This window comes from Remersonia thermophila, chromosome 4, assembly GCF_042764415.1.
Source record: "Remersonia thermophila strain ATCC 22073 chromosome 4, whole genome shotgun sequence".
NCBI classification, from domain to species: Eukaryota; Fungi; Ascomycota; class Sordariomycetes; order Sordariales; family Chaetomiaceae; genus Remersonia; species Remersonia thermophila.
This window is the reverse complement of record NC_092220.1, coordinates 1,309,725-1,335,671: the sequence shown is the minus strand read 5'-3', so window position 1 is coordinate 1,335,671 and position 25,947 is coordinate 1,309,725. Positions and strand designations below refer to the sequence as shown.

The 25,947-nt window shown below is 63.0% G+C and overlaps 10 protein-coding genes across 10 annotated transcripts; 4 read left to right on the top strand and 6 right to left on the bottom strand.

Annotated features, from left to right (window-relative positions):
• Positions 1 to 86: 86 nt before the first annotated feature.
• Positions 87 to 2,140, bottom strand: VTJ83DRAFT_4501 (uncharacterized protein; the record flags this gene model as incomplete). The annotated part of the gene is made up of 2 exons (XM_071010998.1): positions 87 to 1,964; positions 2,030 to 2,140. 2 exons carry the CDS (start codon positions 2,138 to 2,140, stop codon positions 87 to 89), a joined length of 1,989 nt encoding a protein of 662 aa, XP_070865951.1.
• A 700-nt stretch (positions 2,141 to 2,840) lies between these two features.
• VTJ83DRAFT_4500 (uncharacterized protein) lies at positions 2,841 to 4,911 on the top strand (the record flags this gene model as incomplete). Its single annotated transcript, XM_071010997.1, has 3 exons — positions 2,841 to 2,956; positions 3,108 to 3,789; positions 3,871 to 4,911. The coding sequence occupies 3 exons, from the start codon at positions 2,841 to 2,843 to the stop codon at positions 4,909 to 4,911; spliced, it is 1,839 nt and encodes a 612-aa protein (XP_070865950.1).
• Positions 4,912 to 5,313: 402 nt separating this feature from the next.
• VTJ83DRAFT_4499 (uncharacterized protein) lies at positions 5,314 to 6,891 on the bottom strand (the record flags this gene model as incomplete). Its single annotated transcript, XM_071010994.1, has 1 exon — positions 5,314 to 6,891. The coding sequence occupies one exon, from the start codon at positions 6,889 to 6,891 to the stop codon at positions 5,314 to 5,316; it is 1,578 nt and encodes a 525-aa protein (XP_070865949.1).
• Positions 6,892 to 8,142: 1,251 nt separating this feature from the next.
• On the bottom strand, positions 8,143 to 10,054 carry VTJ83DRAFT_4498 (uncharacterized protein; the record flags this gene model as incomplete). The annotated part of the gene is made up of 3 exons (XM_071010993.1): positions 8,143 to 9,669; positions 9,819 to 9,904; positions 9,967 to 10,054. The coding sequence occupies 3 exons, from the start codon at positions 10,052 to 10,054 to the stop codon at positions 8,143 to 8,145; spliced, it is 1,701 nt and encodes a 566-aa protein (XP_070865948.1).
• Positions 10,055 to 10,845: 791 nt separating this feature from the next.
• On the top strand, positions 10,846 to 12,664 carry VTJ83DRAFT_4497 (uncharacterized protein; the record flags this gene model as incomplete). Its single annotated transcript, XM_071010992.1, has 3 exons — positions 10,846 to 11,267; positions 11,334 to 11,398; positions 11,481 to 12,664. 3 exons carry the CDS (start codon positions 10,846 to 10,848, stop codon positions 12,662 to 12,664), a joined length of 1,671 nt encoding a protein of 556 aa, XP_070865947.1.
• A 652-nt stretch (positions 12,665 to 13,316) lies between these two features.
• VTJ83DRAFT_4496 (uncharacterized protein) lies at positions 13,317 to 15,846 on the bottom strand (the record flags this gene model as incomplete). The annotated part of the gene is made up of 2 exons (XM_071010991.1): positions 13,317 to 15,202; positions 15,264 to 15,846. 2 exons carry the CDS (start codon positions 15,844 to 15,846, stop codon positions 13,317 to 13,319), a joined length of 2,469 nt encoding a protein of 822 aa, XP_070865946.1.
• A 1,803-nt stretch (positions 15,847 to 17,649) lies between these two features.
• On the top strand, positions 17,650 to 18,512 carry VTJ83DRAFT_4495 (uncharacterized protein; the record flags this gene model as incomplete). The annotated part of the gene is made up of 2 exons (XM_071010990.1): positions 17,650 to 18,089; positions 18,275 to 18,512. 2 exons carry the CDS (start codon positions 17,650 to 17,652, stop codon positions 18,510 to 18,512), a joined length of 678 nt encoding a protein of 225 aa, XP_070865945.1.
• Positions 18,513 to 19,668: 1,156 nt separating this feature from the next.
• Positions 19,669 to 21,600, top strand: VTJ83DRAFT_4494 (uncharacterized protein; the record flags this gene model as incomplete). The annotated part of the gene is made up of 3 exons (XM_071010989.1): positions 19,669 to 19,951; positions 20,052 to 20,138; positions 20,240 to 21,600. 3 exons carry the CDS (start codon positions 19,669 to 19,671, stop codon positions 21,598 to 21,600), a joined length of 1,731 nt encoding a protein of 576 aa, XP_070865944.1.
• A 559-nt stretch (positions 21,601 to 22,159) lies between these two features.
• On the bottom strand, positions 22,160 to 23,602 carry VTJ83DRAFT_4493 (uncharacterized protein; the record flags this gene model as incomplete). The annotated part of the gene is made up of 4 exons (XM_071010988.1): positions 22,160 to 22,441; positions 22,506 to 23,051; positions 23,136 to 23,336; positions 23,408 to 23,602. 4 exons carry the CDS (start codon positions 23,600 to 23,602, stop codon positions 22,160 to 22,162), a joined length of 1,224 nt encoding a protein of 407 aa, XP_070865943.1.
• A 1,136-nt stretch (positions 23,603 to 24,738) lies between these two features.
• On the bottom strand, positions 24,739 to 25,661 carry VTJ83DRAFT_4492 (uncharacterized protein; the record flags this gene model as incomplete). The annotated part of the gene is made up of 2 exons (XM_071010987.1): positions 24,739 to 25,317; positions 25,407 to 25,661. 2 exons carry the CDS (start codon positions 25,659 to 25,661, stop codon positions 24,739 to 24,741), a joined length of 834 nt encoding a protein of 277 aa, XP_070865942.1.
• Positions 25,662 to 25,947: the final 286 nt, after the last annotated feature.

Below are 25,947 nucleotides of genomic sequence, written 5' to 3'. Positions count from 1 at the left end.
CAACGGAGACGTTTGGCTGATGTCAATGGGCCTCCTGCCCCGGTGCGGCTGCCGGGGAGGCGGCTCGTTGGACGGAGCCGGCAAGTTTACTGGCGCGGCGGGGGCTGGTGGTAGCCACTGTGGCCTTGAGGCGGCGGAGGCCAGTACTGTTGCGGCTGCTGTTGCTGATATTGCTGCTGCTGCTGCGGCGGCGGCGGCGGGTATGGGGGCTGCGGAGCGGGCTGCGGATAGCCTTGCGGAGCGGGCGGCTGGTAACCGCCGTAGCCGGCCGCAGGAGCCGCCGGAGCAGGCCAGCCATGGGCTGGAGCCGGCGGCGGCGCGTACGCCTGGGCGTAGCCGGTCTGCTGAGGAGCGTAGCCGGCCGGCTGCTGGTAGGGAGGAACCGGCGCCGGAGGGTACGGGTATGGCTGCTGGCCCTGGCCCTGGGACCAGCCGGGCGTCGTGGCGTTCAGGCTGATGGTTCCCGTGGCGGCCGGAGCGGGAAGAGGGGGCTGCGGCGGAGCGGCGTGCGGCGCGTACGGCTGGCCGCCGCGCGGGGGATACGAGACGTCGTTGTCGCGCACGAAGCCCGGAGGCAGCGGCGGGCCGTACGCCGGAGGACCTTGCGAGGCGCCTGAAGAGCCGCGGCCGCGGCCGCCGTGGTGAGGACCGCGGTCGCGATGGTTGTTGCGGCCCCGGAAGTCGCCGCGGCCTTGGCCGCCGTCGTGATCCCTGTAAGCATGGCCGCGCCGACCGTGGCCGCGACCGCCGCCCGACGAGGCGAAGGAGCCGCCGTAGCCTGCGTTGCCCGGCCCTGCCTGAGAGAAGGACTGGGGACGCGGGAGCGGCTTGTAGGGCTCGTCGTTGTCGTCGTCGTCGTCGTACTTGAGGGCGTCTCCCGATCCGCCGCCCTTGGCAGCCGCGTTGTCGTTCTTGGCGAAGCCCGACCTGGCGCGGTCGGCCTTCTTGCCGGCCTGCTTGGCCTGCTTCTTCATCTTGAGAGCGCGCTTGTACTCGGCCTCCTTCTCGTCGTCCGAGAACTCCATCTCCTCGGGCCCCACCTCCTCGTCGTGCAGGTTGCTGGCATCGGTGCCCTTGACCTCCCGGAGGGGCTGCGTGAAGACGTAGTTGGCATGCTGGACCGAGTAGAAGACGGGCATGCCGGCCGTGATGCCGAGCTCCTTGATCTTGCTGTCGTCCTTGTAAAGAACCGTGTACATGGGGCTCTCCACGTTCCCGATGATGTCGGCGAGAGCGCCGATGACGGCGCGGTCTTCCTTGCAGAGCACGGAGCCCATGTCGAGAACCTTCTCCTTGCCCGGCTGCGAAGACTTGATGACGAGCGTGTTCTCGACGACGAACTGGATCTCGCCGAGCCGTTCGATGGGCATGTCGGGCGTGATGGTGACGTCGGGAATCGGCAGCGCCTCTTCCTCCATCTCGTTCTTGGTCCGGGGCGCGCCGGCGGGGCCCTTGGCCTCGTCGTCGGCGTTGAGGTCGGACTGCATGAGGATGCGGGCCGTCTCCTCGAGCGAGAGCAGCGGGTAGCCGCTGCCCGCCTCGGAATCGTCGTCCGAGTCGCTGTCGGAGCTGGACTCGGAAGACGACTCGTAAGGCGACGAGTCGACCTCCCACTCCGGGCCTTCGCCGCCGTCCTGGCCGTCTTGGTCGGCCGCCGGCGGGTTCTCGGCGCCCGCGCCGCCGCCGCCGTCCAGGTCCATGGCCTGGTTGTCGTCGCCGGCCACGGCATCCGTCATCGTCTGGTCTTGGGCGCCACCCTCGCCGTTCGCGGTCGATTGCGGGGCGTCGTTGGCGTTGGCGGCCGGCTGTTCGGCGATGTCGAGCGCCGCCACCATCGTAGAGGCCGCGTCCGGCATGGTGCCGCCTGGAACGGTCGTACCGTCGAGGGTGCTGGTGTCGCTGAGCTCGCCCTTAGCTTCCTCAGCGGCGGATTTGCAGGGTTCTTGCTTTTTGTCGTCGGTCGCCTGTGGGAAAGGGAAGGTTAGCAGGGCGCGCGAAGAAACGAGCTTGCGCCTCTGGGAACACGAACCGGCTCCAAGGTGGCCAGAATGCTGTCGGGCGAAAAGTTTTTCTGGGGCAAGCTTTCGTTAGGCCGGGCGTGCCCAAGCCCGGGAATCTGCTCCTGCGAGGTCCCTGCCATTGTTTGCTCGGCGGGGTTTGGACCCGCGGCCGGTGCGCGTGTGTGGTGTTGCTGCGGACAGCGAACTTGGCTGGTCCACGCGATGCGGGCCTCTCTCGCTCCCCGCGAACCGAACCTTGGAGGCGGAGAAGAAACGAAACAAAGGAAGAGCCTGAGCCTTCAATTCTTGAACGAATCGCGACAAGAGAACACAGGAGGTTCAATGCGGGTCACGGCGACAACAATAGGCCGCTGTTTTGGCGAAACAAGGGTTCCGTGAAGGACTTGTCGTTGCTGGAGGGAGGGCAAGGGAACAAAAGAAGGCGACAAAAAAAAAGCCAGAATGCGATGCTATCGCTGCTATCGAGGTTATCGCACGTGGATGCTTGGGATCGTCGGCGGGAGCGCTAAGCCATAAACGGCCTAGCGTTACTGGGGCCCGATGCGCCGGATGGAGCCCGGGGCTCTGCAGCGAGCTGAAGCCCGTGGTGAACTATCGATAAGGGGCATCGGGTGCGATAATGCATGCAGTGGGTCAGGGGATTGCGGGTTGGGAGCTCAACCAAAGCGTTTTGTTGTGAGCTGAACTCTTGGAGGGCCAAAAGCTCCGGGCATCTCTCTCACGACCTACAAGCACGCGGGTGTTCGGGTTGTGGACGTGACCCATCTGGCCGTCATCCTCTGCCATCGACCCCTGAAGCACACCAACCCATCGCACAGCATGGCGCCCAAGCCCCAGGGCAAGGCGGCATCCGGTGCCAAAGAGCCCGCCAATGCGCCGGCGACAGGCGGGAAGAGGGAGTTTGTGCATCCCTCGGCCAAGCATGCCAGGAAGAAGTAGGTAGCCCCCTGAGCTCCGAACGCCGAACGCCGAACGCATGTTGCAGCGTGGCCTTGGCTGGTGGTGGTGATGGTGATGATGATGACGATGATGATAATTGCTCATGTTCTCTTTTGTCCCCACGGCCGCTGACATGGACATGCATAGGGCCATCCAGGATGCCTTCGCCATCGAGCCCATCAAGGCCTTTTACATCTTCCTCGCCGCCAACGTCGTGGCCGCCCTCTTCTCGCCCATCCAGGACTGCGACGAGACCTTCAACTACTGGGAGCCGGCTCACTACCTCAGCCACGGCTACGGCCTGCAGACCTGGGAGTACTCGCCCGACTACGCCATCCGCAGCTGGCTCTACATCGCCCTCCACGCCGCCGGCGCCAACCTCCGCCGGCTGCTGCCGCGCTCCAACAAGGTGGCCGAGTTCTACTTTCTCCGCTACCTCCTCGCCGCCGCCTGCGCCCTGAGCCAGACCCTCATGTGGCGCGCCGTCTGCCTGGCCCTGAACCCCCGCGTCGGCCTCCTCTTCATCGTCGCCCTCGTCTTCAGCCCGGGCAACTTCCACGCCAGCACCGCCTTCCTGCCCTCCAGCTTCGCCATGTACATGGCCATGGTCGGCACCGCCGCCTTCATGAACTGGCGCGGCGGCATCAAGACGTCCCAGGCCATGTTCTGGTTTGCCGTCGGCGCCGTCCTCGGCTGGCCCTTCGCCATGGCCCTCTGCGCCCCGTTCGTGTTGGAAGAGGTCTTCTTCGCCCTTTTGAGCGACACCGAGCGCCGCTTCGAGGCGTGCCTCAGGCTGTTTCGCGGAGCCGCCGCGACGATCTTGCTGGTGGTATGTTTTCTTTTTTTTATCGTTGGCTCGCTTACACCAGTCTCCCTGGATTGGCATCCTGCTAACTTTTGCTCTTCCAAGGTCTTTGACACGGGCGTCAACCTCTTCTTCTACCGCAAGCTCGAGATCGTTCCCTGGAACATCATCAAGTACAACATCTTCTCCTCCACCGGCGGGCCCAACCTCTACGGCACCGAGCCCTGGACCTTCTACTTCAAGAACCTCCTTCTCAACTTCAACGTCTGGTTCATCCTCGCCCTCCTCTCCTTGCCGCTCTTCCTCCTCCAGAAGCTCTTCTCGCGCCACAACCCGGGGCACACCTTCCAGTCGGGCCTGCGCACCGTCGTCTTCCTCTCGCCCTTCTACCTCTGGCTCGCCGTCTTCACGCTCCAGCCCCACAAGGAGGAGCGCTTCATGTACCCGGCGTATCCCTTCCTCGCCCTCAACGCCGCCCTGGCCGCGCACACGCTGCTCGCCGCCTTCGGCAACGCCGACCCGGCGTCTCTCGTCGGCCGCATCCCCGCCCGCCTCAAGCTCGCCGTCGTCGCCCTGGGCCTGCTGGCCACCGTGGACGTGGGCCTCGCGCGCATCTACGGCCTCTACGCGGCCTACCGCGCGCCCATGGCTCTCTACGCGCCGCTGGCCCAGGTCGGCGCGCCCGAGGACACGGTCTGCTTCGGCAAGGACTGGTACCGGTTCCCGACGAGCTTCTTTTTGCCGCGCGACATGCACGCCAAGTGGGTGCGCTCCGAGTTCCGCGGCCTGCTGCCGGGCGAGTTCTCCGAGGCCCGCACGGGCTTCGGGTTCTGGGGCGGCACCTGGCTGCCGACCAACGGCCTCAACGACCGCAACGAGGAGGACCCGGGCAAGTACGTCGACCTGCGGAGCTGCGTCTTCCTCGTGGACACGCGGTACCCGGAGCGAGGCGGCGAGCGGCTGCCGCCCAACGAGCCCGATTACAGCCGGGACGTGGACAAGTGGGAGGTGGTGCAGTGCCTGCCCTTCTTGGACGCCGAGAGGACGCATTTCCTGGCGAGGGCCATGTGGTTGCCGGATGCGTTTGTGCCCGACCGGCTCAAGAGAAAGTGGGGAGAGCACTGCTTGTTGAAGCAGAGGAGGTAGAGGGAGGGGGGGAAAAAAAAAGGAGAGAGGAGAGGGAGCGGATAGAAGAGGTAAGGAATGGACAGGTTAGATAAGGTATAAGATAGACCCGGAGGGGGGGTTGTATGTACAAGTTCACTCGCCGACGTTTCACCGTCCATCACGGCGTTACGATCATGATTATCATCATCATTTTTCGCGTCCATGCAAGATGATCATCCTTTTTATTGTCTCGGATCCTTACGATCGAGAGACCCTTGACTTCCATTCAACAAACGCCCAACGCCAATGCCAATCGCATGCCGGGTTCCATGCTTCAGGACCTATTGCTGCTGCCACCTCCGCGGCCCCCTTCTCTCGCTGTCTCCCTCGGTAAAAAACAAGGAAGAAAAAAAAAAAAGACACCTCGCCCTCCTTCCTTCGTTAGAACCAAGCATACTTTTCGTTGGCCACCCACTCCACCTCCCTCGTCTCCCCCTCGCCGTACCACATCAAGCTCGGGATGCTGCTCTCCTCCCGCTCCACCACCTCGTGCGGGATCCCGCACCGGGCCAGCAGCCGGGCCACCCTCGCGGGCGGGTTCCACACCTGCACCTCGTGCGTCCTCCACGCCGCCGCCTCCCGCTGCGCCAGGCGGAGGATGGACCGGAACCCCTCCGCCAGGTCGTCGTCCTTGTCCCCCGTCGGCACGCCGCGTCCCCCCTCGTTCTCGTCCGCGTCGTCATCGTTGCCGCGGCCGCCGTCGTCGTCGTCGTCGTCATCGACGACGACGCGGAGGATGTGCAGGACGTTCTCCCCGCCCGCGGCCTTTCCGTCTTCCTCCTGGACGCAGCCGTAGTACCCGCGCATCCAGACCGCCCAGACCCGCCGGCCGGGAACCCCGGCCACGGCGCCGCGCACGGTCGGCGTGCGGCCGAAGATGCGCTTGGTCATGAAGTCCTCGCGCATGAGGTGCCAGAGCATGGCGTCGAGGTCGGGGAGGATGGCGGCGGCGGCGGCCACGGCGGCGGCGGCGGCGATGCCGGATCCTGCCTTCTTGCTGCGGACGCGGCGGATCAGCTCGGACCGGAGCAGCCGCTCGTCGGCGGCGCACAGCTCGGCGAGCTCGTGGTACCCGATCGGGGTGGCGGTGGCGGAGGAGCGGCGGGCCGTGCGCGCTGCTGCGGGGGACGGGGACGGGGGCGACGGCGGCGGGGAGACGCGGGACGGGTCGTTGGTGTTGGTTTTGCTGTTATTGTTGTTCACGTGGCGGTTGCTGGAGCGGCTGCCACAGCGGAGCGGCGAGAGAGGATCCTCGTGGGCAAAGGAAGCGGGGCCGGTGGTGATGCTGGCGGGCTTGAAGGCGACGTGCGTGCTCGGGAACGCGGCCCAGCCGTGGCGCGCGTAAAAGTGCTTGCCGATGTCGCTGTAGAGAACGGAGAAGAGGGTTCGTCGCGGGGTGTTGGAGAGCAAGGGAGCCCGCTCGGCCTGCCAGGTCTTCAGGCGCTCGCCCACCTCGCGCATCATGCGCGAGGCGTAGCCGCGGCCGCGGTACGCCGGCTCGGTGAAGACGCTCCCGATGGCATGGGTGATGCCCTCCACCAGTGTCACCTCCTCGTCTTGTTTCGTCCCGTTCGCCGCGGGGAGAGCAACCAACGCCCTCTTCCTGAGGCTCTCGCACGACGACAAGATGGGTCTTTGATCCGCCGGCAGTCCCCGGATGGTAAGAATCCAACGGGTCAAGCCGCCGTCGCGGCCCAGCGGGGCCATCGTCAGGTAGGCCTCGCGGTCGAGGTAGTCTTGCTCGCTGGGCAGCGCGGCGCCCCATTTCGGGTAGGTGTGACGCCAGGTGCGTGCGAGCTCGGCGGGGGAAGGGCGGACGAGGATGAGCTCCGGGGAGGAGGCATCAGGGAGGGTGAAGCCATGGGGGTCAAAGAGGCTGTCGGTGCTGCTGCTGGTGCCGGAGGCAGAGGTGGCCGCCGCCGCGTCGCCCAAGGAGGGCCGGAGCTGGACCGTGACCATGGTGAACAATGCTATGGCTGCTGGTAAGAGGTGGACTCGAAAAAACGTAGTAAGGCAGTTCTAGGTAAGACACGACGGTTTCAAAAAGCAAAGGATATATTGGTGGTGGGTGGAGGTATACGGAAGGTAGGGAACAAAGAGAGCCGGCCTGTCCAGGGCTTGGAGTCCTGGTCGCCTTGCTCTCTCTCTCTCTCTCTCCCTCTCCCCTCTCTTCAAGGATCCGGGAGGTGTGCCAACCGTGATGGCCTTAAACCAACAATGGAAGGCAGGGAGGCGTAGCCCTAACGAAATCGTCGATTCTCCAAACACTTGGCGAGGGAGTGGATTCCAAGTTGCTTTCTTGATGCTAGCAATCCAACCCCTCTACCCTAGTCGGGGTCAAGGGGGCCAACAGGGAGAGGGAGGGGAGGGGGTTGTGTGTTACCGTGCCGCTCGTACTCTCCAACCTGCCTCCCGGCCGGCCCAGCGTTGACCCAGGTCTCCCGGTTTACCACCTATCCATCCCTGCCCTCTCTCTTCCCGTCGGGTGTCATTCCTCCTCGCCTTGATCTTTGTCACATCTACACACATCTGTACCTTGCCCCAGACTCTGCTTTTCGTTCTGGCCAACTAGCACGCAGTCTTTCCGCCATGCGACGCCCATGAATGTTACATGATGATATGGCGGGCATGTTGGTCCGGTTCAGGGCGTTCGCCGAAACCGCCGATTGGCTCTTTGCGATAGGACGTAGGTCATCTGCTCACGCCAGCCCGGGAGGCATCCGGGACAAGGGAGCCAGGAAACGCGAGTTTTACGTCACCGCCTCGTTGCTGGGGGCGTCTTGGATCCGCCCCGGCGGGACGGTCGGCGAGGAGGCGCAAACGGTTGTTTCGGGGCCGGGGCGGAGAATCGCGGCAAGCGACGGCTCAGCCGATAAGGGGTGGGGCCGAACGGGGCCGGCGCCGGCAGGGATCACGAGACGTCGACGTCCCCGCCCTCATCCGCTAAAGCATAGTGACCATGCAGAATCAAAACCAGGGGTGGGAACGATCTGGTAGCCAAGGTACATACTACCTCGTATCTTAGGGTGCACGGTGTACACAGTACTACTGTGTCACCATCAGCGCTGCTGAAAGACGAGAAGCATGCACGGACCTGACAAGAGAGGGCGATGGTTCTTGACATGAATCTTCCTTGTTCATTATATTCAGGTAGGTAGTAGTATTGTTTTCTTTTTCCTTGTTCCCGACCATGTCCACGTCCTACACCCTCTAATGATCGTGCCCGTCATCCTCTGGCTGCGGCTCCGGGTCCAGCTTGATGAGGGTGTCGATGCGCATGATGCTGATGCAGGCCTCGACGGCGCTCTTGAGCTGGCGGATCTTGCTGATGCTGGGCTCCACGACGCCGGCCTTGATCGAGTCCACCACCTTGCCCTTGGCCAGATCCAGCCCGTAGTTCTTGTACGCCTTCTTGCGCGCCACCGTCTTCTCGTCCTCGTTGGCCTCGCCCTCCTGGATGCGCTGCGACAGGGCGTGCCGCGACCGCAGCTGCGCCACGAGCTCCGAGGCGTCCTTGGCCGCGTTGACGGCGAGCGTCTTGGGGATGACGAGCAGCGACTGGGCAAACTCGCCGACGGCGAGCTGCTCGCGCGAGAAGACGGTGCCCGCAAACTCCTCCAGGTAGATGTGCAGGGCCGTCTCGACGGCGCCGCCGCCGGGAACGATGCTGCCGCTCTCGAGGGTCCGCTTGACGGCGCACAGGCTGTCGTGCACCGAGCGCTCCATCTCGTCGAGCTGGAAGTCGTTGGGGCCGCGGAGGATGATGGAGGCCGACGAGTGCGCCTTGGTGCCCTTGATGAGGATGCACTCGTCGTCCGAGATGCGCTCCTGCACCACCTCCTCGGCGTAGCCCAGGTACGACGGCTCAAACTTTTCGTCGCCGTTGAGGTCCGAGAGCGTGCTCAGCAGGGTGGCGCCCGTCGCCTTGGCGATGCGGCGCAGGTCCTCCTTCTTGCAGCGGCGCACGGCCATGGCGCCCTTCTCGACGAACATCTTGAGGCAGAGGTCGTCGATGCCCTTGGTGGTGAGCACCACGTTGGCGCCCGCCTTGAGGATCATCTCGATGCGCTCCAGGACCAGGGTCGCCTCGCGGGCGCGGATCTGCTCGAGCTGGTCCGGGTCGTCGACGGTGATCTGGACGCCGAGCTTCATGCGCTCCTTGTGCAGGTTCATGTCGAGGCAGGCGATCTTGGCATCCTGTATCCGGGTCGGCATGGCCTGCGACGCCACGGTGCAGTTGAGGGCGTACCCCTTGACGAGGATGGACTCGAGGGAGCCCTTGCCGTGGGCCTTGAGGATGTTGACGGCCTTGACTGGGTACTTGGCCTCGTTCTTGTTGTTGACCGTCTTGACCGCCTGGATGGCGTCCACCACCATGTTGGCGAAAAAGTCCGAGTCGGCGCCGATGATCTTGCTCGACATGGACGTCTTGGCGATGTTGATGAGCGACTCGCGGCCCAGGCTCTCCACCTTGATGCTGACGTGCTCGTTCATGTACTTGACGGCCTCGCGGAGGGCCAGGCGGTAGCCCGTGATGATGGTGGTGGGGTGTATCCGGTTCTTCATGAGCTCGTTGCCTCTCCTGAGCAGCTCGGCGGCGATCAGCACCACCGATGTCGTGCCGTCTCCAACCTCCTTATCCTGCTGGTGCGCGAGATCGACGAGGATCTTGCCGGCGGGATGCTCGACGTCGAGTAGGCTGAGGATGGTGGCGCCGTCGTTGGTGACGGTCACGTCCTGCCGTTCGGGTTAGGGCGCGGCAACAGCAACAGCAACGACAATAACAGCAACAAAAACAACAACAGCAGCAACAGCAACAACAGCAGCAGCAAAGCGTGGTGGGGTGTTGTTATGCACGAGAGGCGGGAAGGGAGGACAACACGTACGCCGATGTCATCGACCATCATCTTGTCCAGACCGCTTGGGCCGAAGGAGCTCTTGACGATGTTGGCGATGGCTTGCGTGGCCATGACTGCGGCGGTTGGTCAGCCTAGCCCCCCCAGCTCCATACGTGCGTTGGATGCAGCCACGGACCATTTTGTTCCCTGATGTCCTGACCCGAGATCTTTTGCCCGCCGAGGAACAGGGTGCCTGTCCCCGACTGCTCGAACATGGAACCCATCGTGATGGCGTTGGAGGATCGACTGGTGGTGTGTGTGTGAGGGAGAAAGGGGGAGGGGGTGTTTCTCGTGGTGCGGTTCCCGAGTCCAAGCGTCGAGGTTGGGATGTTAGGTGGTTGATGCTCGTGATGGGGGTTTCTGCAGCGTTGAAGGGGATCGAAGTCACCGTCACCGATGGAGGCTCCAGCAATTTCCAAGCTCTGGCTGAGGTCCAGTGCCCGCAGCTCCAGGACGGGACTGGGCCTGAACTTTTTGCCGGAGGGGGGTTAATTCCACGCCGGGGCCACGGGGGCCCACAACACCCTCCTTATCGAGAGGCCTGATTGGGCCTAACCCTGCGATAACGTTGGGCGCCCTGGGCCGTCGAGAGCCCCGCAGTCCAGCCCGGCTGCCCCTCGTTTTTGGCCCACGAGACGTCCAGCAGTAGCGGTGGCAGTGCGGGGCAGGGGGGGGGGGGGGGGGGGGGGGGGAGCCCGTTCGAGGTCCGGTCCTGTCACTTTAGTGTTGTTGCGGATATTCTGATTTCTGGGGCGCTGGAATTTTAACACTCGACCTGAGCTTGACTCACTCCTACCCACCTACCTACCTACCTATCTCCATCCGGCCAGCAGACTCACATCTTCTCACCGGCGCGCGTCAACCTCCACCACCCGGTCCCTCGTCTTCGCGTCGTCGCTCGGCCACCCCCTCCACACCTCCCCCCCCTTCTCCCTCCCCCGTTCTTGGCCATTGAACCCGCCAGCGTTCGACTTCCGCCTCGTCGGCTCGCGTCCAATTTACTACAACACCCACCATGGAGGACGGAAAGGAGCAGTCCAAGAGCGCCCAGAAGAAGGCCGAGAAGCAGGCCAAGCTGGCGGCTGCGAAGGCCGACAAGGCCGCCAAGCAGGCGTCGCTCCCCGTGGTCGGCGGCAAGAAGTCGGACGAGATCATCGGCATCACCGTGTCCAAGTCGGAAAACTTTTCGCAATGGTACCAGGAGGTGGTGCTCAAGGCCGAGCTGATCGAGTACTACACCGAGATCTCGGGCTTCTTCATCATGCGCCCCAACACCATGCACATCTGGAACACCATCAAGAAGTGGTTCCAGGAGCGCATCGAGGCCATGGGCGTCGAGGAGACCAGCTTCCCCTTGTTCCTGTCCGAGAAGTCGCTCGAGAGGGAAAAGTCCCACGTCGACGGCTTCGCTCCCGAGCTCGCCTGGGTGACGATGGCGTGAGTAGCACCCGAGCCGCCTGCTTCCCGCTTCGACAAGACGTGCTGACCCCCCCCCCCCCGCAGCGGTGACAAGAAGCTGGACGCTCGCGTTGCGGTGCGCCCGACCTCCGAAGCTGTCATGTATCCCTGTAAGGATTTTTCCTTTGGGCTCTTCCCACCCAAGGGTGACATGTCCGTTCTGCTTTCCCGCTGACCCTCGTGGGCAAACAGACTACGCCAAGTGGATTCGCAGCCACCGCGACCTGCCCTTCCGCCTGAACCAGTGGAACTCGGTCGTGCGCTGGGAGGCCAAGCAGACCACGCCCTTCCTCCGCGCCAGGGAGTTCCTCTGGCAGGAAGGCCACACGGCCCACCTGACCGAGGAGGACGCCGCCAAGGAGGTGCTCGAGATCCTCGAGCTGTACGCCGGCGTCTACGAGCAGCTGCTCGCCGTGCCGGTCGTCCGCGGCCGCAAGACCGAGGCCGAAAAGTTCGCCGGCGGCTACTACACGACGACCGTCGAGGGTTACATCCCGTCCAACGGGCGCGGCATCCAGGGCGCCACGTCGCACTGCCTGGGCCAAAACTTTTCCAAGATGTTTGAGATCAAGGTCGAGGACCCCAGCAAGAAGGGCGAGCACGTCTTTGTGTGGCAGAACTCGTGGGGTCTCTCGACCCGCGTCATCGGCGTCATGGTCATGATCCACGGCGACGACAAGGGCCTCGTCCTCCCTCCGCGCATCGCCAAGATCCAGTCCATCCTCATCCCCGTCGGCCTGACGGCCAAGATGACGGCCGAGGACAAGGAGGCCCACCTCAAGCGCCTCGACGAGATCCTCGCCACCCTCAAGTCGGCGGGCGTGCGCGCCGAGTCGGACCTGCGCGACGGCTACACCCCCGCCTGGAAGTTCAACGACTGGGAGCTCAAGGGCGTCCCGCTCCGCATCGAGTTCGGCCCCAAGGACGCCGCCAAGGACGTGGTCAGCTACGCCCGCCGCGACACGGGCGAGAAGGGCACCATCCCCATCGCCGACCTCGCCACCGCCATCCCGGCCCTGCTCGAGACCATCCAAAAGGACATGTACGACCGCGCCGACGCCGCCTACCGCGCCCACCGCCTGCAGATCACCAAGTGGGAGGACGTGGTGCCGGCGCTCGACTCCAAGAACGTGGTCCTCATCCCGCACTGCCTGACGGAGCCCTGCGAGAAGCGCATCAAGGAGCTCACCGTCAGCGACGGCGACCAGGGTGCCGACAAGGCCCCCGACGGCCAAAAGGCCCCGTCCATGGGCATGAAGTCGCTGTGCATCCCCTTTGAGCAGCCCGAGGGCCTCGTCCCGGGCGAGACCAAGTGCCTGAGCCCCGAGTGCGGCAAGCTGGCCGAGAAGTGGTGCATGTTTGGCAGGAGTTACTAAGGGGGCCGAGGGGTGGCGAGACGAGTGTAATGCAGGAAATTCAAATAAGCAATGAAACCGGGATGAAGTTACGACACTTTTTTTTCTCTCTCTCTCTTTTCCGCGCTCTCCGTTCTTGGCTTGTGCTGTGCTGCTTCATTCAGCTTCGATGTGCCGATTTCCTTCCTTGTGAGGACGGATCCCATTCTCCTGTCCTGTTTGTCCCGTTTGCCCGGCGTTACCTGCTTCTCGGCGTCCGTCGTGCGCTCCATACCTATATTGGTATCTCGCAGGCTTGGCTTCATACCCACGGAGATCGGATCTTTGTCGAGTGACGCTAGACGGCCGGCTGCCACGACCGAAATCTATGTTGTGCACGAAGAATATGCGGTCATGAGGAATCCCGTCCCGTATACGGACAGGAAGAACCACCCCCGAGATGCGCGGGTACCGAATGCCGAACGGAATGTATCGCAGAATGAGAAATAGCCAAAGATGTACGGCGGCACTTACTGTGTATATAGATATATATACGCGATATACAGACGCAATATCGTCCATCGATGATCCCATCGACGCCGCCCGGGTCTCAGCGTCCCAAAGAAAAGATGCCAGCAGAAAGGGACACGGCGACGATGCCATGCAGGAAACCAAACCGCTAGCGCCTCTCTGCTCAGGCCGCGCCGGCGGCGGCCATCCTCCTCCCCCTCCGCGTCCGTTTGCTCTTCCCTCGCCAATCCTCGCCGTCCTCAACCTCAGGCGGGCCCTCCGAGTCGGCCACCGGCTCGACCGCAGGAACGGCCTCCGATTTCCTCGGCCGTCCCCTGCCTCTCTTCGCCTTCTTCTTCTCCTCCTCCATCGGAGCCTCGCAAGGCCCGTCTGGACCCGCTTCTTCTTCACCACCACCACCACCACCACCACCACCAGCAGCGCTCGACGCAGCGTCGGCATCGGCTTTCCTCGGCCGGCCCCGGCCCCGGCCCCGCTTCTTCGGAGTCTCCCTGGGAACCCCGCCGTCCTCGATATCCCCCAATCCGCCGCCATCACCATCATCCAGCCCGGCCTCCACGCTCAACCTTCCCTTCCCTTTGCCCTTCCTCTTTCCTCGGCCGCCGCCGCCGCCGCCGTCGCTCGCCTCGCTTCCATCCCGATCTGCCCCGAGAAGGAGCACCGCCCCGCCGCCTTCGGCCGTCGCCGCCGAGCCCGCGAGCTTGCTCCTTGCGTTCCGGAGCGCCTCCTCGTCCAGGCGCTTCAACCACTCGCACTCGTCGGCGAACTCGCACATCCGGCACTTGAGCCCGGCGTCATGAGCGTTCACGCCCCGGGGGGGCCTCTCGCCGCGCCACCAAGGCATGGTCTCCTCGATGAAGAGGTCGACGACGTGCGGCTCGACGAAGATGGACCTCCGGAAGATCACGTCCCCCGGCCTGGGGAGCCCCGGGTCCTCGTAGGGGAGGCCCTCGGTCGTCTGCTCGTCGAGGCCGGACTCGGGAAGGTCCTGCTGACGGTAGCGGTACTCGAGGGATGCCACACTGCCGATGCTTGCGCCGCCGCGCGGGAAGGTGAGCTCGAGCTCGGCGCGGACCAGCGCGGCGAGGGAGCGGAGGTTGTGGTACCGTGGCGTGGGCCGGGGGGGCGGAAGGTCCAAGGAGAGCTGGGTGGGGCTGGATGGCGCCGAGACGAACTCCCCGCCCGAGGAGGAGCCGTCGTCGTCGTCGGCGGGGAGGGCCGGTTCGAGGGGGCCGTCCTCGGCGGCGTCGGTAGAGGCAGCCAAGATCTCGTCGTGGATCTCGCCGGTTTGCGCCATGAAGGCGTCGGAAAACGGCTCGTCGGGGTTGAAGCCATAGCGTTTGAACACATCAAAGAAATTGAGGCTGCCGGCGGCCAGGTCGGATAAGAAGCGGTGATAGAGCAGAACCTGGGTCACGGCGACCTTTTCTTGGGCCGCCGGAGGCGGGGTGGCCGAGGTGCGGGTCTTGATCTCGGTGATGTAGAACCGGCCCTCGTCGTCGTTGGCCGTGCCGCTTGAGGCATACGGCTGGGAGTTTGGCGGAGCCTGGCTGCTGGCGCGGCTGCTCAGGGTGCTTTGCTCCAGCTCCTGGTCCGGGTTCTCGGAGCTGATGCCGTCGATGATGCCGCAGACCAGGTTGCCGTCCACCATGCCCCAGAGCTCAAACTCGCGCGTCATGCCCTCGTCCCGCAACATGCGCAGCCCCTCGATCATGTTCCACAGCTTGAGACCAAAGTGCTCTTCCTTTTTGGAGATGGTAACTTGCACCTCGGTGAAGACCTCGCGCTCGAGCATGGCGTGCACGGTGCTGCCCAGCTTCATGGCCGTGGTGCGCCGCCTCCTGCCGCCCGGCAGCTTGGTCAGCGTGTACCAGTACTGGAGCTCGCACCACACCCCTGCCGTCAGGTCGGAGACGGTGAGGGGCTTTTGGGGGTAGGTCCGGAAGCGCTTGAGGGGAGAGCGCTTGTCCTGCGCAGGGACCCGTAGCCCCTCGTCGGGCGGGTCATGCTGCTGCGCCGGTCCGGCGATCTGGCTCAAGGCGGCGGACACTAATTGCTTTTCGTCAGTTAGATGACCGGCAGCCCAAGGCGGTGGGGAGGTGGCCCTCACAGTCCGGGTAGCGTACGTCCGGGCCCGGAAGCAGCACGGGGAGCGAGCGGGGCTTGGCGCTGGCAGCGAGCGACGCAGCATCGCTGTCGTCGCCATGGCGGGCCGGAGGAGAGAACCTCCCATGTCGCTCAGGCGGGCCGCCCCGCGAGACGTCAACATGGTGGTGGTGCTGGAAAGGGGATTGCCCGTGAGCGTAGCTGTCGTCAGCACCGAGCTCGGCGATGTCAAAGTTCAGGTCGTCATCCTCAATGGCGGCAAGCGTCTCCTCGATGATGCGGGAGACATCCGGGTCTGCAGAAGGGCTAGCCGGGCTGGGTGTGCTGGCGGAGCTCGGGGACTGGGAATCGCCGGACTGGGAATCCGGTGGCGGAACCGAGAGCGGGTTCTGGATCGGCCGAGTCGTGATTCGGGCTGGCTGCCGCCCCTGCGCCGGCAGATTTTGCCGATGTTGCTGTGGAGGCGGGACCCCGGTGGGACGAAGATTGGCGGAAAGACGATCGACAATGGCCCAGACCCCCTCCTCCTCGGATACCGTCAGGCCCAGGCTGTACTCAGGGTCGCTGTCGTGCCCAAAATTAGCCATGGCAAGCAAAGGTAGGGTGGCTGTGTCGTGGGTTTGGTGCTACCGAGAGACGGTCGCGCAGCGCAAGCCAAGCTGCCAACTTGCCATCCAAGGACAAAAGAGGGAAAAAAAAAAAAAAGACAGATAAAAGTACCTTTGGTAAAAGTTGGGAGTTCAAGATGGGAGGAGGCTTCAGAGCCTTGTGCGTTACGACCTGTTGGTGCTTTCTCCCCACGCTGCGCGGCTTTTCCCCGCTCAAGAGCGTACTGTGTATTGCAGCAACCACTGCGTCGGATGCGCGAACTCACGTGATCGGTTGAATCGATGGAAAGGAATTACCGCTTTGGGGTAGCGCATGTGGCTGGCTTCAGGGCTCAGGCGTCAGGCGTCAGGCCTCCACTGAAGCCGCGCAAGCAATTTCCCGTCGTCAAGTCCAAGCCACCTCCCCTCCCCTCTCCGTGGCCTATTACGGTGTCCTGCGTAATTACTGCGTAGTTTGACGAGTTATAGTACCTAAGGTACCTACCTCAAAGGTTACCTACGCCGCAGGCATGGAACCGAACCTGGAAAGCAGGGGGGGGTAAGTAGGCACCTAGGTACTGCAAAAGCGGACAACACAAGGTGAACTCCCAACAACGTGGTCTGCCTGCTGCATCGGCTGCATCGGCTGCATTGGCTGCATTGAGCATGTTTCGTCAGTCGTGTTCCCCTCCGCATATGCCCAATCGCAGCATCACATGGAACGCAACGCACCGGCGAGCTGCGTGAACCTATGCAGTAACTACTGTGTACCTGCCCCTCCCATCGCAAAAGCCACCTACGTACTGCGTACCTGGAACCACGCCCGAGTCAGTTGACAGGCGCCCCGAACCGTGTGTTCTCTCGGATCCGTTCCCAAAAATAAGCAAGCCCGCCCAGGATCAGCCATTCCCCCGTGGGCCTTTGTGAGACCTTGAATAGTACGCGCCTCGTCGGGTCTGCCGGTGCCGGGCGTGTCGGATGTTGGTGTCGCTGGGTTGCTACGCCCGCCCCGCATTGGACAAACAACAAAACATGCACCTTGTCGGCCTCGACACCCTAGCCGCGCCGGTGCACCCTCGTGGCTCGGCTCTCTTCCATCACAATACGACTTGCCGTCTCGTGTCCTTTTTTTCCCCCCCCTTTCTCCCACTTCAAAACAGAAATTCGGCAGCCTGCGCTGAGGGACACGCAGAGGCATCCGTCATGACGCAGGCGAGCACGCCAGCTCGTCCGGATTGGGTCTAGCCAGGCACCGCTCTTGTGTGGTTTGCAGGGGGTTCCGTGTGGCCGTGCCTGCCCTAGCCGTCCTAGCGGTCCGCTCAACCTGAGGATTAGGTTGAGAACCCGGGCTTGCTGCCCACCAGAGAACGCAGCCCTCGGACGGCAGCCTCCAGAGACCCAGCTGGGGGGAGGCGTCTCTCGGGTCATCTGGCTCCTGTTGTTCAAGGCACAAGAGAGTCCGACTCCCAGCCAGGCTGTGGGCGCGCAACAAGAGGCCACTTGGAAACGCGGCCGTGTTTCGAACGCTCGTATCCTTCCAACCCCCCCTCCCTCCGAAACGGGCAACCTTTATAAAGCCCTGGGTCATGCGCCGTGGGCGAGGGGTGTCACTGCTTGCTGTTGCTCCTACAGTCGTACACAACCAACCTCAATCGGATCAGGCCTCCAAGGTGCTTTCGTTTGAACGGCGTTACCTCTTCTCGGCTTCTCGGTACCGCGTTCCGTCGAAACCCCGTTTCTTCGTTCGTTCATTCGTTCGTTCGTACTCACTCAGCGGGCTACAACGCCGCCCGGCCGGCCAACATGCCATCGCTCCTCCGGCTCCTCCGGCGCCCCGCCGCCGCCGCCGGTGCTGCCGAGACGAATCGCCGGACGGAGTTTTCAACAACAACAGCCACCGGATCCAGCACATCTTTGGATTCGGATATCACGCTCCACAAGTTGCTCGCCGCCGCTCGCCACGGCGCCGAGACGAAGCAAGCAGAGGACGGAACGGCAAGGCGAAGCGGCGCGAACCTCATGTCGCTGCCGCCCGAGATCCACCTGCTGATCGCCGGCTACCTGATCTACCCGGACGCGCTCTCGCTCAAGCATGCGAACCAGTACTTTTACTACCTCGTCGACACCGGGGTCGAGCTGAAGGTGGAGTGGCTCATGGAGCGGCGCATGCTGCACCTCGAGTGCCCCAACGACAAGCGCTGCGACCTGGGGAGCGACCTGAGGTTTTGCCGGGGGAGCGTTGCGTACGTTGAACCCACCTCTCTCCCCTTTTTTTTTTTTTTTTTTTTTTTTTGGTTTTGTTTTGGAGAGGGGGGGGGGGGGGCGGGGTTTCTTCAAGCCCTTTTGTTCTCTCTTGGGTCTTTTTTTTTTTCCTCCCGCGTCCCACTACCTCTTGAGAGCGCAACGGCTAACCCGTGCGAGAACGCAGGCTCTTGATGAAGCGGAGGAGAGAGCACATCGAGTGCGAGTCGCGTCCGGGCCTGGGCTGTCTCATCTACGGCACCCGCACCTGCACGCACTCGCGCAAGCTCAAGACCCGGTTCAGGCGGTGGATGCGGTCGCCTGCGGGCGAGAGGGCGACGATCGCCGTGCTGCTCCTCTCCATCATACCTTTGGCGATTGGGTGGGTTTGGCTGCTTTGGAAGATGAAATCATCCGAGCCCTGAGCGGTGCGGGAGGACTTGAGGAGGGGAGGGACCTAGGTGAGGCGGGCCCGGGGGGAGGCGAAGGAACAAGTTGTACGTTGTGGTATTATTTGGGCGAACGTTGGTTACCTGGCACCTTACTTGGCCGTTTCGCTCGCTTCTGTTGAGCGGAAGCTGACATGGCAGGCCTGGCATAGCCTCTTGATGTTCCTGTTGTACGATACTAGGTATCTGACCGGAGATGCCTGGAGAGGATGATCTCTTTTCCAGCTCGAATCGATAATCACTAATGCTCTCCTCACCTGCTACCATGATTGCCATAGCGATGCAGGGGTAGACGAAATTTGGTGCTTTATTTCTTGTTCTCTTTTCAGCTCGTCAGCTGGACGTACCTTGGGTATTACGGTGTAATAACGAACTAACGAATAACTACCTGGTTACTCAAAATTCAACTTGCCCATGTGACTGCCTTCCTTGCTGGCAAGTCTTCCCTGGAGGTCTCGTGACGTGAAGAGTCTCAGCTCTCTGTTCCAGCTGGACAAGTATGAGTGACTCGGGAGGTGGTTGTGTCATCCCCCCCGCCCTGCAATCGATAACCCCGGGGCCCCCCAGCAGGAACCTTGCTGACCTTCCAGGCTGAAGGCTGACGATGGGTTTGACCCCGCATTCCCCAAGGTCCGGATTTGGCCTCCGTGCCGCGGCTTTTCGGGGTTCGGGGGGGGGGGGGGGGGGGGGGCGTCTTGATTGCCGTTCCTGGTGAGTGGAACCCGGTAGAACCCGTGGAATCCGCGTGCTTACCCGCCGAGTCCGGTGCTTTTCCTCTTCCCCGAGCCGCCGAATTTGACCATGTGCCATTGGGAATGGATTCTTTCTTGCAACATCGGATAACTTCGCCACCGGCATCCTTTCGTTCGATCACATAGCATACCCTCTCCCTCCTGCGCTGCCTTCGAGAAATCCTTCTTGTGTGTGCATCGCAGGTTGACTTTTTTTTTTTTTTATACTGGCCCCTTTTTTTCTCTCTTTTATTCTACCGCCCGTCTCGTGGCGTCGAGTGCGTCATCACCAGCCCGACTGCCCCTGCAGCGCAATAAACATCGCAACGACACACCCTCCCTCCCCCCACCTCTTCGCTGTGTTGACCACCGGATTTACACCCAATCCAAATAAAGTGTACATGTCACTCATTCGCCGGCTCCCGCCGAGGTTTCGGTCCCTCAGCGCACCGCCCCGGACTCGCCGAACAGGCCCGGGGGGTGTCCGCCAGGGTGCCGGCGCCGGCGCCGGGCCCGGTACCCCGCGTGCCTTTCATTCCGTCCGCACCCTGCAGAACACCAGCGCCCTCCTACCATGCTCCGGTCACAGGCTTCGGGCGACCCCGCCCACAGTCGCTCCCCTTTGCCGCGCTGGCGCCGGCGTGAGGCAGGCCACAGTGGTGCCCAGCGTGGCAACTGCGCAGCGTAGGTGTAACCCCCCCCCCCCCCCCCCTTTCAATAAATCCCAGACTCCCTCGGCGATGCAAGCTCCCCGGGACCCACGCTGATGATGCAGGCTGCGCAGTGGACGGTGCGGAAGACATCGGCCCCATCCAGGAGTACGACAGGCGAGTGGCGAGCGGACAGCTGCGGAACGATGAGCACCAAAGAGGTACGCAGAGACAGGCCAAGGGATCGACCATGCACCCCGCCAAATTTTCAGGTTTCACAACACCGCAACGCCGTGCCCCTCGATGCTGACCAAGGATGCAGGCATCATCCAAAGCCTGCAGCACCTCCACGAAGAGCTCCGCCACTACAGGGCGCCGCGCGTGGTCCACCCGACGCTCGAGTCCCTCCGGCCCAGCAGGTCGCTCTTCTCGTGGCTCGGCGGCGGCATCAAGAAAAGAGACGCCGCCAGGATCCCCAGCGACCTGCCCAGGGGCCTCTACCTGTACGGCGACGTGGGCTGCGGCAAGACGATGCTGATGGACCTCTTTTACGAGACGCTCCCGTCAACGGTCCGCTCCAAGACGCGGATCCACTTCCACAACTTCATGCTGGGCGTGCACCAGAGCCTCCACAAGATGAAGCTCAAGTACGGCAACGACGTCGACTGCGTTCCCTTTGTCGCCGCCGAGATCGCCGAGCAAGGCAACGTTCTCTGCTTCGACGAGTTCCAATGCACCAACGTGGCCGACGCCATGATCCTGCGCCGCCTCCTCGAGGCCCTCATGTCGCACGGCGTCGTGCTCGTCACCACCTCGAACCGCCACCCCGACGAGCTCTACAAGAACGGCCTCCAGCGCGAATCCTTCATCCCGGCCATCCAGCTCCTCAAGTCCCGCCTGCACATCATCAACCTCGACTCGGACACGGACTACCGCAAGATCCCCCGCCCGCCCTCGGGCGTCTACCACACCCCCCTGGACGCCCACGCCGCCTCCCACGCCGAGAAGTGGTTCCGCTTCCTCGGCGACCCGGAGAACCCGGAGCCGCACCGCGAGGTCCAGCACGTCTGGGGCCGCGAGATCGAGGTGCCCCGCGTCAGCGGCCGCTGCGCCTGGTTCACGTTTGACGAGCTCATCGCGCGCCCGACCAGCGCGGCCGACTACATCGAGCTGGTGCGCGCCTACGACGCCTTCATCGTGACCGACGTGCCCGGCATGACGTTTCGCCAGCGCGACCTCGCCCGCCGCTTCATCACGTTTGTCGACGCCGTCTACGAGTCCCGCGCCAAGCTGGTCCTGACCACGGCCGTCCCGCTCACCGAGCTGTTCGTGTCGAGGGAGGAGATGCGCGAGTCGCTCCGCGCCCGCCGCCTCGGCAGCAACGGCAAGCAAGGCCAGCGGGGGGGGCCGGACGCCGACGACGACGTCGACGACGCCGCCCTCACGGACCTCATGTCGCACATGATGGACGACCTCGACCACCACGCCGACCAGCTGGCCAAGTCCAACCTCTTCTCGGGCGACGAGGAGGCCTTTGCGTTTGCCCGCGCCCTGTCGCGCCTCGCGCAGATGGGCAGCAAGGAGTGGGTGGAGCGCGGCCTGGGGCTCGAGAGCGCCGGCGGGCGGGCCGAAAAGGACAGCTGGACGAGGACGAGGAGCCGGCAGATGGAGGACAGCATGTGAGCCTCTGCTCAAAGCACGTTGCATGCGGGCGTTGTTGTGTTTTCTTTTTTTTGTTTTTTCCTTTGTTGCTCAGCAAAGGTCGGATGGAGGCAGCATGAGAGAATACCCCCTTGCGCGCACGACATCTGTTGGACCAAGAACGGGAAGGGAGGAGGGGTATGGCGCATGTGGCGACGAAGCATCGCGGTATTTTGTCAAACATTTCCACAAGGGTCTCACGGCAGCATTTTGCGGGGCGTTTGTTCGTCAGGGCATGGCGTGGGGAGCGCTTGAATCGGACACGCAAGGCGAAGGGCGCAACGGGATCGAAACCCAAGAATCCGCTAGTTTCATGTTTCAAGGGTATACATAGAGAGAGATATATAATATACTATATATCTATAACCAAGTAGGGCCATGCGCTGTCATTAGCACCCGTGCGGTAACGATTCAAACATCATGCAAGCTCCGTCCTCTCCCCCCCTCTGGGCCCGGTCCCCTCCGTCGGCGGCTTCATCCTCGTCGCGCTGGCGCCCTGCCACGGGCCGGCCCGAAAGGAAGCGCCCTGCGCCTCCTCCGTCTACAAGGAGTCGGAATGATCGGGGCCGCCCTTTCCGCTCTCGAGCGCGGCAAAGTCGGTGAGGCCCAGCTCGTAGGCAAAGGCCAGCGTCATGCGGGCGTGCTGCAGCATGTGGTCAAACGACAGGTGCTCGATCAGGTCGTCGGTCGAGTGGATGTAGTCGTCCGAGTACTCAAAGGCCGACTCGATGACAAAGGCGGACGGGTAGCCGGCCTTGGAGGCCGAGGCGTGGTCGGAGCAGGCGTAGCCGCACTTGGTCTCGACGTAGGGGATGGTGCAGTACTGCGGCGTCATGAGCGTCAGCGGAGGGAGAAGGGCCGGGCGGGCGGGCAGGCTGAGCACGTACCTCGACAATCACCTTCTTGATGAACTCGGTCAGGTTCGGGTCCACGTAGTCGACGATGACGCCCACGCTCTCGGGCTGGCCGGCGTCGAGGGTCTTGGCGATAAAGCCCGTCATGTCCTGCTGCAGCATGGCCTTGACGTCGCGGCCGCTGCGCTCGTAGGCCGAGAAGACGGCCTGGCTGCCGAGCAGGCCGCCCTCCTCGGCGCTGTACCAGTGGAACTCGATCGTGTTCTCGTGGTCGCCGCTGCGCACCGCCTCCGACTGCAGCAGCACGCGGAAGGCCTCGAGGATGGTGACGGTGCCGCTGCCGTCGTCGTCGGCGCCCGGCGCGGCCAGCACGCTGGGGAACCACAGGTTGATCGAGTCCTGGTGGGCGCCGATGACGACCGTCGCGTTGGTGCGGCCGGGGATGGTGGCGATGATGGAGTGCTGGCCCCACGGGTGCTTGAAGTGCTCGGCCGAGACGCGGTCCTTGAGGCCGGCCTCGGCGATGGTGGCGCGCACCCGGCCGAGAAGCCACTCGCTGGATTTGCGGCCGTGCTCGGACTGGCCGGGGGTTGGCACATGGGGTTAGCGGGCAGGCAAGGGAGACGCATGGCGGGGGAGGGGGATCGCAGGGCTCTCATGTACCTTGTAGTAACGGGTGTGGAACGAGGTAAAGGTGGTCAGGTGGTCTTTCATGTGCGTCTTGGAGAGGCTGTCCAGCAGCGGCGTCACGTCGGCTTGGTGCGTCGGCTTGTCGGGGAAGACGCTCTTCTTGTTGGAAGAGCTCCTCGCGCGCAGGGCGCCCAGCTCCGGGTGGTCGGTGATATCGAAGAACCGTTTGCCTTGCTGGAGCGACGTCAGCGATGCGACGGCGTGCCTGGCGGGTGGGGAGGCGCAATCCCGCCGGCGATACTTACACGGCGCAGCTCCCACTTCTCGTCCTCGGTGACCCAGCGGGTGTCCCCCGGAGCCAGCTCGATGTGATACTTCTGGCCGGCGTCAGGCGACTCGGGGACGCCGTTGGGGTAGAGCAGGACGCGGTCGGGTTCGGAGGGCTCGACGAAGCGGGCGGTTACCGCCGGGAGGAGCAGGGTAATCCACGAGGCTTTCATGCTGGGCGAGGTGTGCGATTTGATGGAATTGATGGGTGACGATGGGTGCAACAGGGAGCCCTGCCGCAGTTGAGGAAGATGAGAAAAGAGCAGATGGTGGGTTCGTTGTTGGTTGTTGTTGGTTGACAGAGGGAAGATGGGAAGGTTGCCGGGGATGGTTAGACGGATGGGATCCCAAGAGCGGAAGGCGGACAAGGCGCAGCGACTGCCGTGACGAGGTTGGTGCCTGTTTCGGTATGGGCGGTCTGTGTCACGTCACACAGCGCAAGCGGGGCCCGACCTCCAGGGGTGTACGCAGTAGACTGAGTACTAGGAAGTAACCATTATGTCGTATTACTGTGTACACACAGTATCAGGTTGCCCCGACGCCCCATCTGCGACCTGGACACGCTTGACATCCATGGGAAGAAAAAGAAATCCATCAATAATATATAGCACACAGACAACGCAAATGCAAGGAATCCAAGTCGGTAATCGTATCGCTCAAGAGAGCTAGGATAGGTGGAAATGTGTGCTTGCCTCCGTTGCACCATCCACGGGCTGTTTGTTGCTTATCGTTCACCAGGCGATTATGCAGTTCGTCCGTTGTTGCGATGCTGCAGCGCTGACGTCATCCAGAGAGCCCTACACAGTATATCGATAATGATGCCGTCTTGGGCTAGATGGAGCATGAAGCATTGACACTTACCGCAGTACCTATCTGTGTATGTACCTACCTATGTACATACTATAGTATGTACGTATCATACCTCGCTGCTACGTAAAAGCCTTCGAGGCATTACAGTCAATTACATTAGGTACCTCGCCTGCAAACGTATAGGAACAGACACAATCTGGATGGTTGTCTTAGATCGGGTTCGTTTCCCCCAGAACAACATGAACCTGTCAATTCCGTCGCTGTCCTCAACCGTGAGCCATGTGATGTCCTCCGCATTAGGAACCTTACACCGCCCCTGCACCGGAAACCTACCTAGCTCGCCCCTTTCGGCACCACAACAAAGAACGTATATTCCCCACCCAATCCGTATTACATCCATCACCATGATCAACCATCATCTTCCGGAACCACCTAGTTACCGTTTAAAAAAAAAAATAACAAACGGACCTCGGAAACCCAACAGAACCCTATTAAGCTCTCAAACAAAGAGAGCCGCCACGGCCACGCCCACCAACCCCGCCACCGGCGCCGCAACCCGCTCCCTCGGCGCCGCTGCCGTGACCACCGCGCCGCCGCCTCCCGTCGCCGTTCTCGTCGCCGTCGGAGTAACGACCACGGTGGTCTTGGTGGCCGTGTGCGTGCTGATGCCGGGAACGGTGCTGGTGTTGGTCCTAGTGCTGGTGATGGTGCTGGTCTTGATCACGGTCGTGCTGAACGACACGGTCGTGTGCGTGGTGCTGAACGAGCCGCCCGTGCTGAACGATCCGCTGTGCGTGAAAGAGCCGCCGCCGCCGCCGCCGCCGCCGTGCGTGGTACGCGTGACGGTGACGCTCGGCTTCTCCCGCGGAGCGATGACGCCGCCGAAGGGGGGCCCGTCCGGCGAGGTGGCGTTGCCGGCGTGGCGGGCCGCGGCCTTGTAGACGTCGAGCGCCCGCACGCCGGGCCCAACGGGGTTGATGACGGCCACCATGCCGTTGGCGCAGTGCTGGCCGTTGTTCTGGGAGCAGTAGATGGGGATGGGAAAGGGGTGGGCGACCGTGACGCGGAAGACGTTGTCCTGAAACAAAACAAAAAACACGGGTTCGTTAGCGCTGCTCGCGCATCCTAGCTGAGGATTGGGGGGGCAAAGAGAGCCTGGCTACGTACGTTGATGGTGGCCTCAGGGGTCGGGAAGAAGCCGGACCAGAACCCGCCGTGCGCGGCCGGGCGGCAGGGGTGGGAGAAGTCGCCGGCGACAACGCTGTGGTTGCGCGGGTAGAAGCGGAACTCGATGACGTCGCCCACGGCGGCGTGGATGATGTCGGGGGTAAACCGGAGCCCGTTCTGGCCGACAGCCACGGGGATGGTGGCGGCGGCCGAAAGCCCGGCGGCGCTCGCAAGGAGGAGGAGGAGGAAATGCATCGCTGGGCGTAGTAGGGAGGGGCACCTAGGCAGACTTCGAGCCAAGGAGGTAGCGAAGGAAGCAACTCTGGTAATAACGAGCGATGTCTCTATGGCAGAGGGAGGAACAAGTTGGCGAGTGCCTGGCTCGCTGAGCACGGGTCCCGGACGGAAGAGGAAGAAGAAGCCTTTATACATTATCATGGGTCGCATGGCCGACCCGTTTACGACGCAGCGCAGATTTAGAAACCCTTATGACGCCATCTCCGCAAGCATCGCCTGTTGCTCAACACGACCGGCGCCGAAG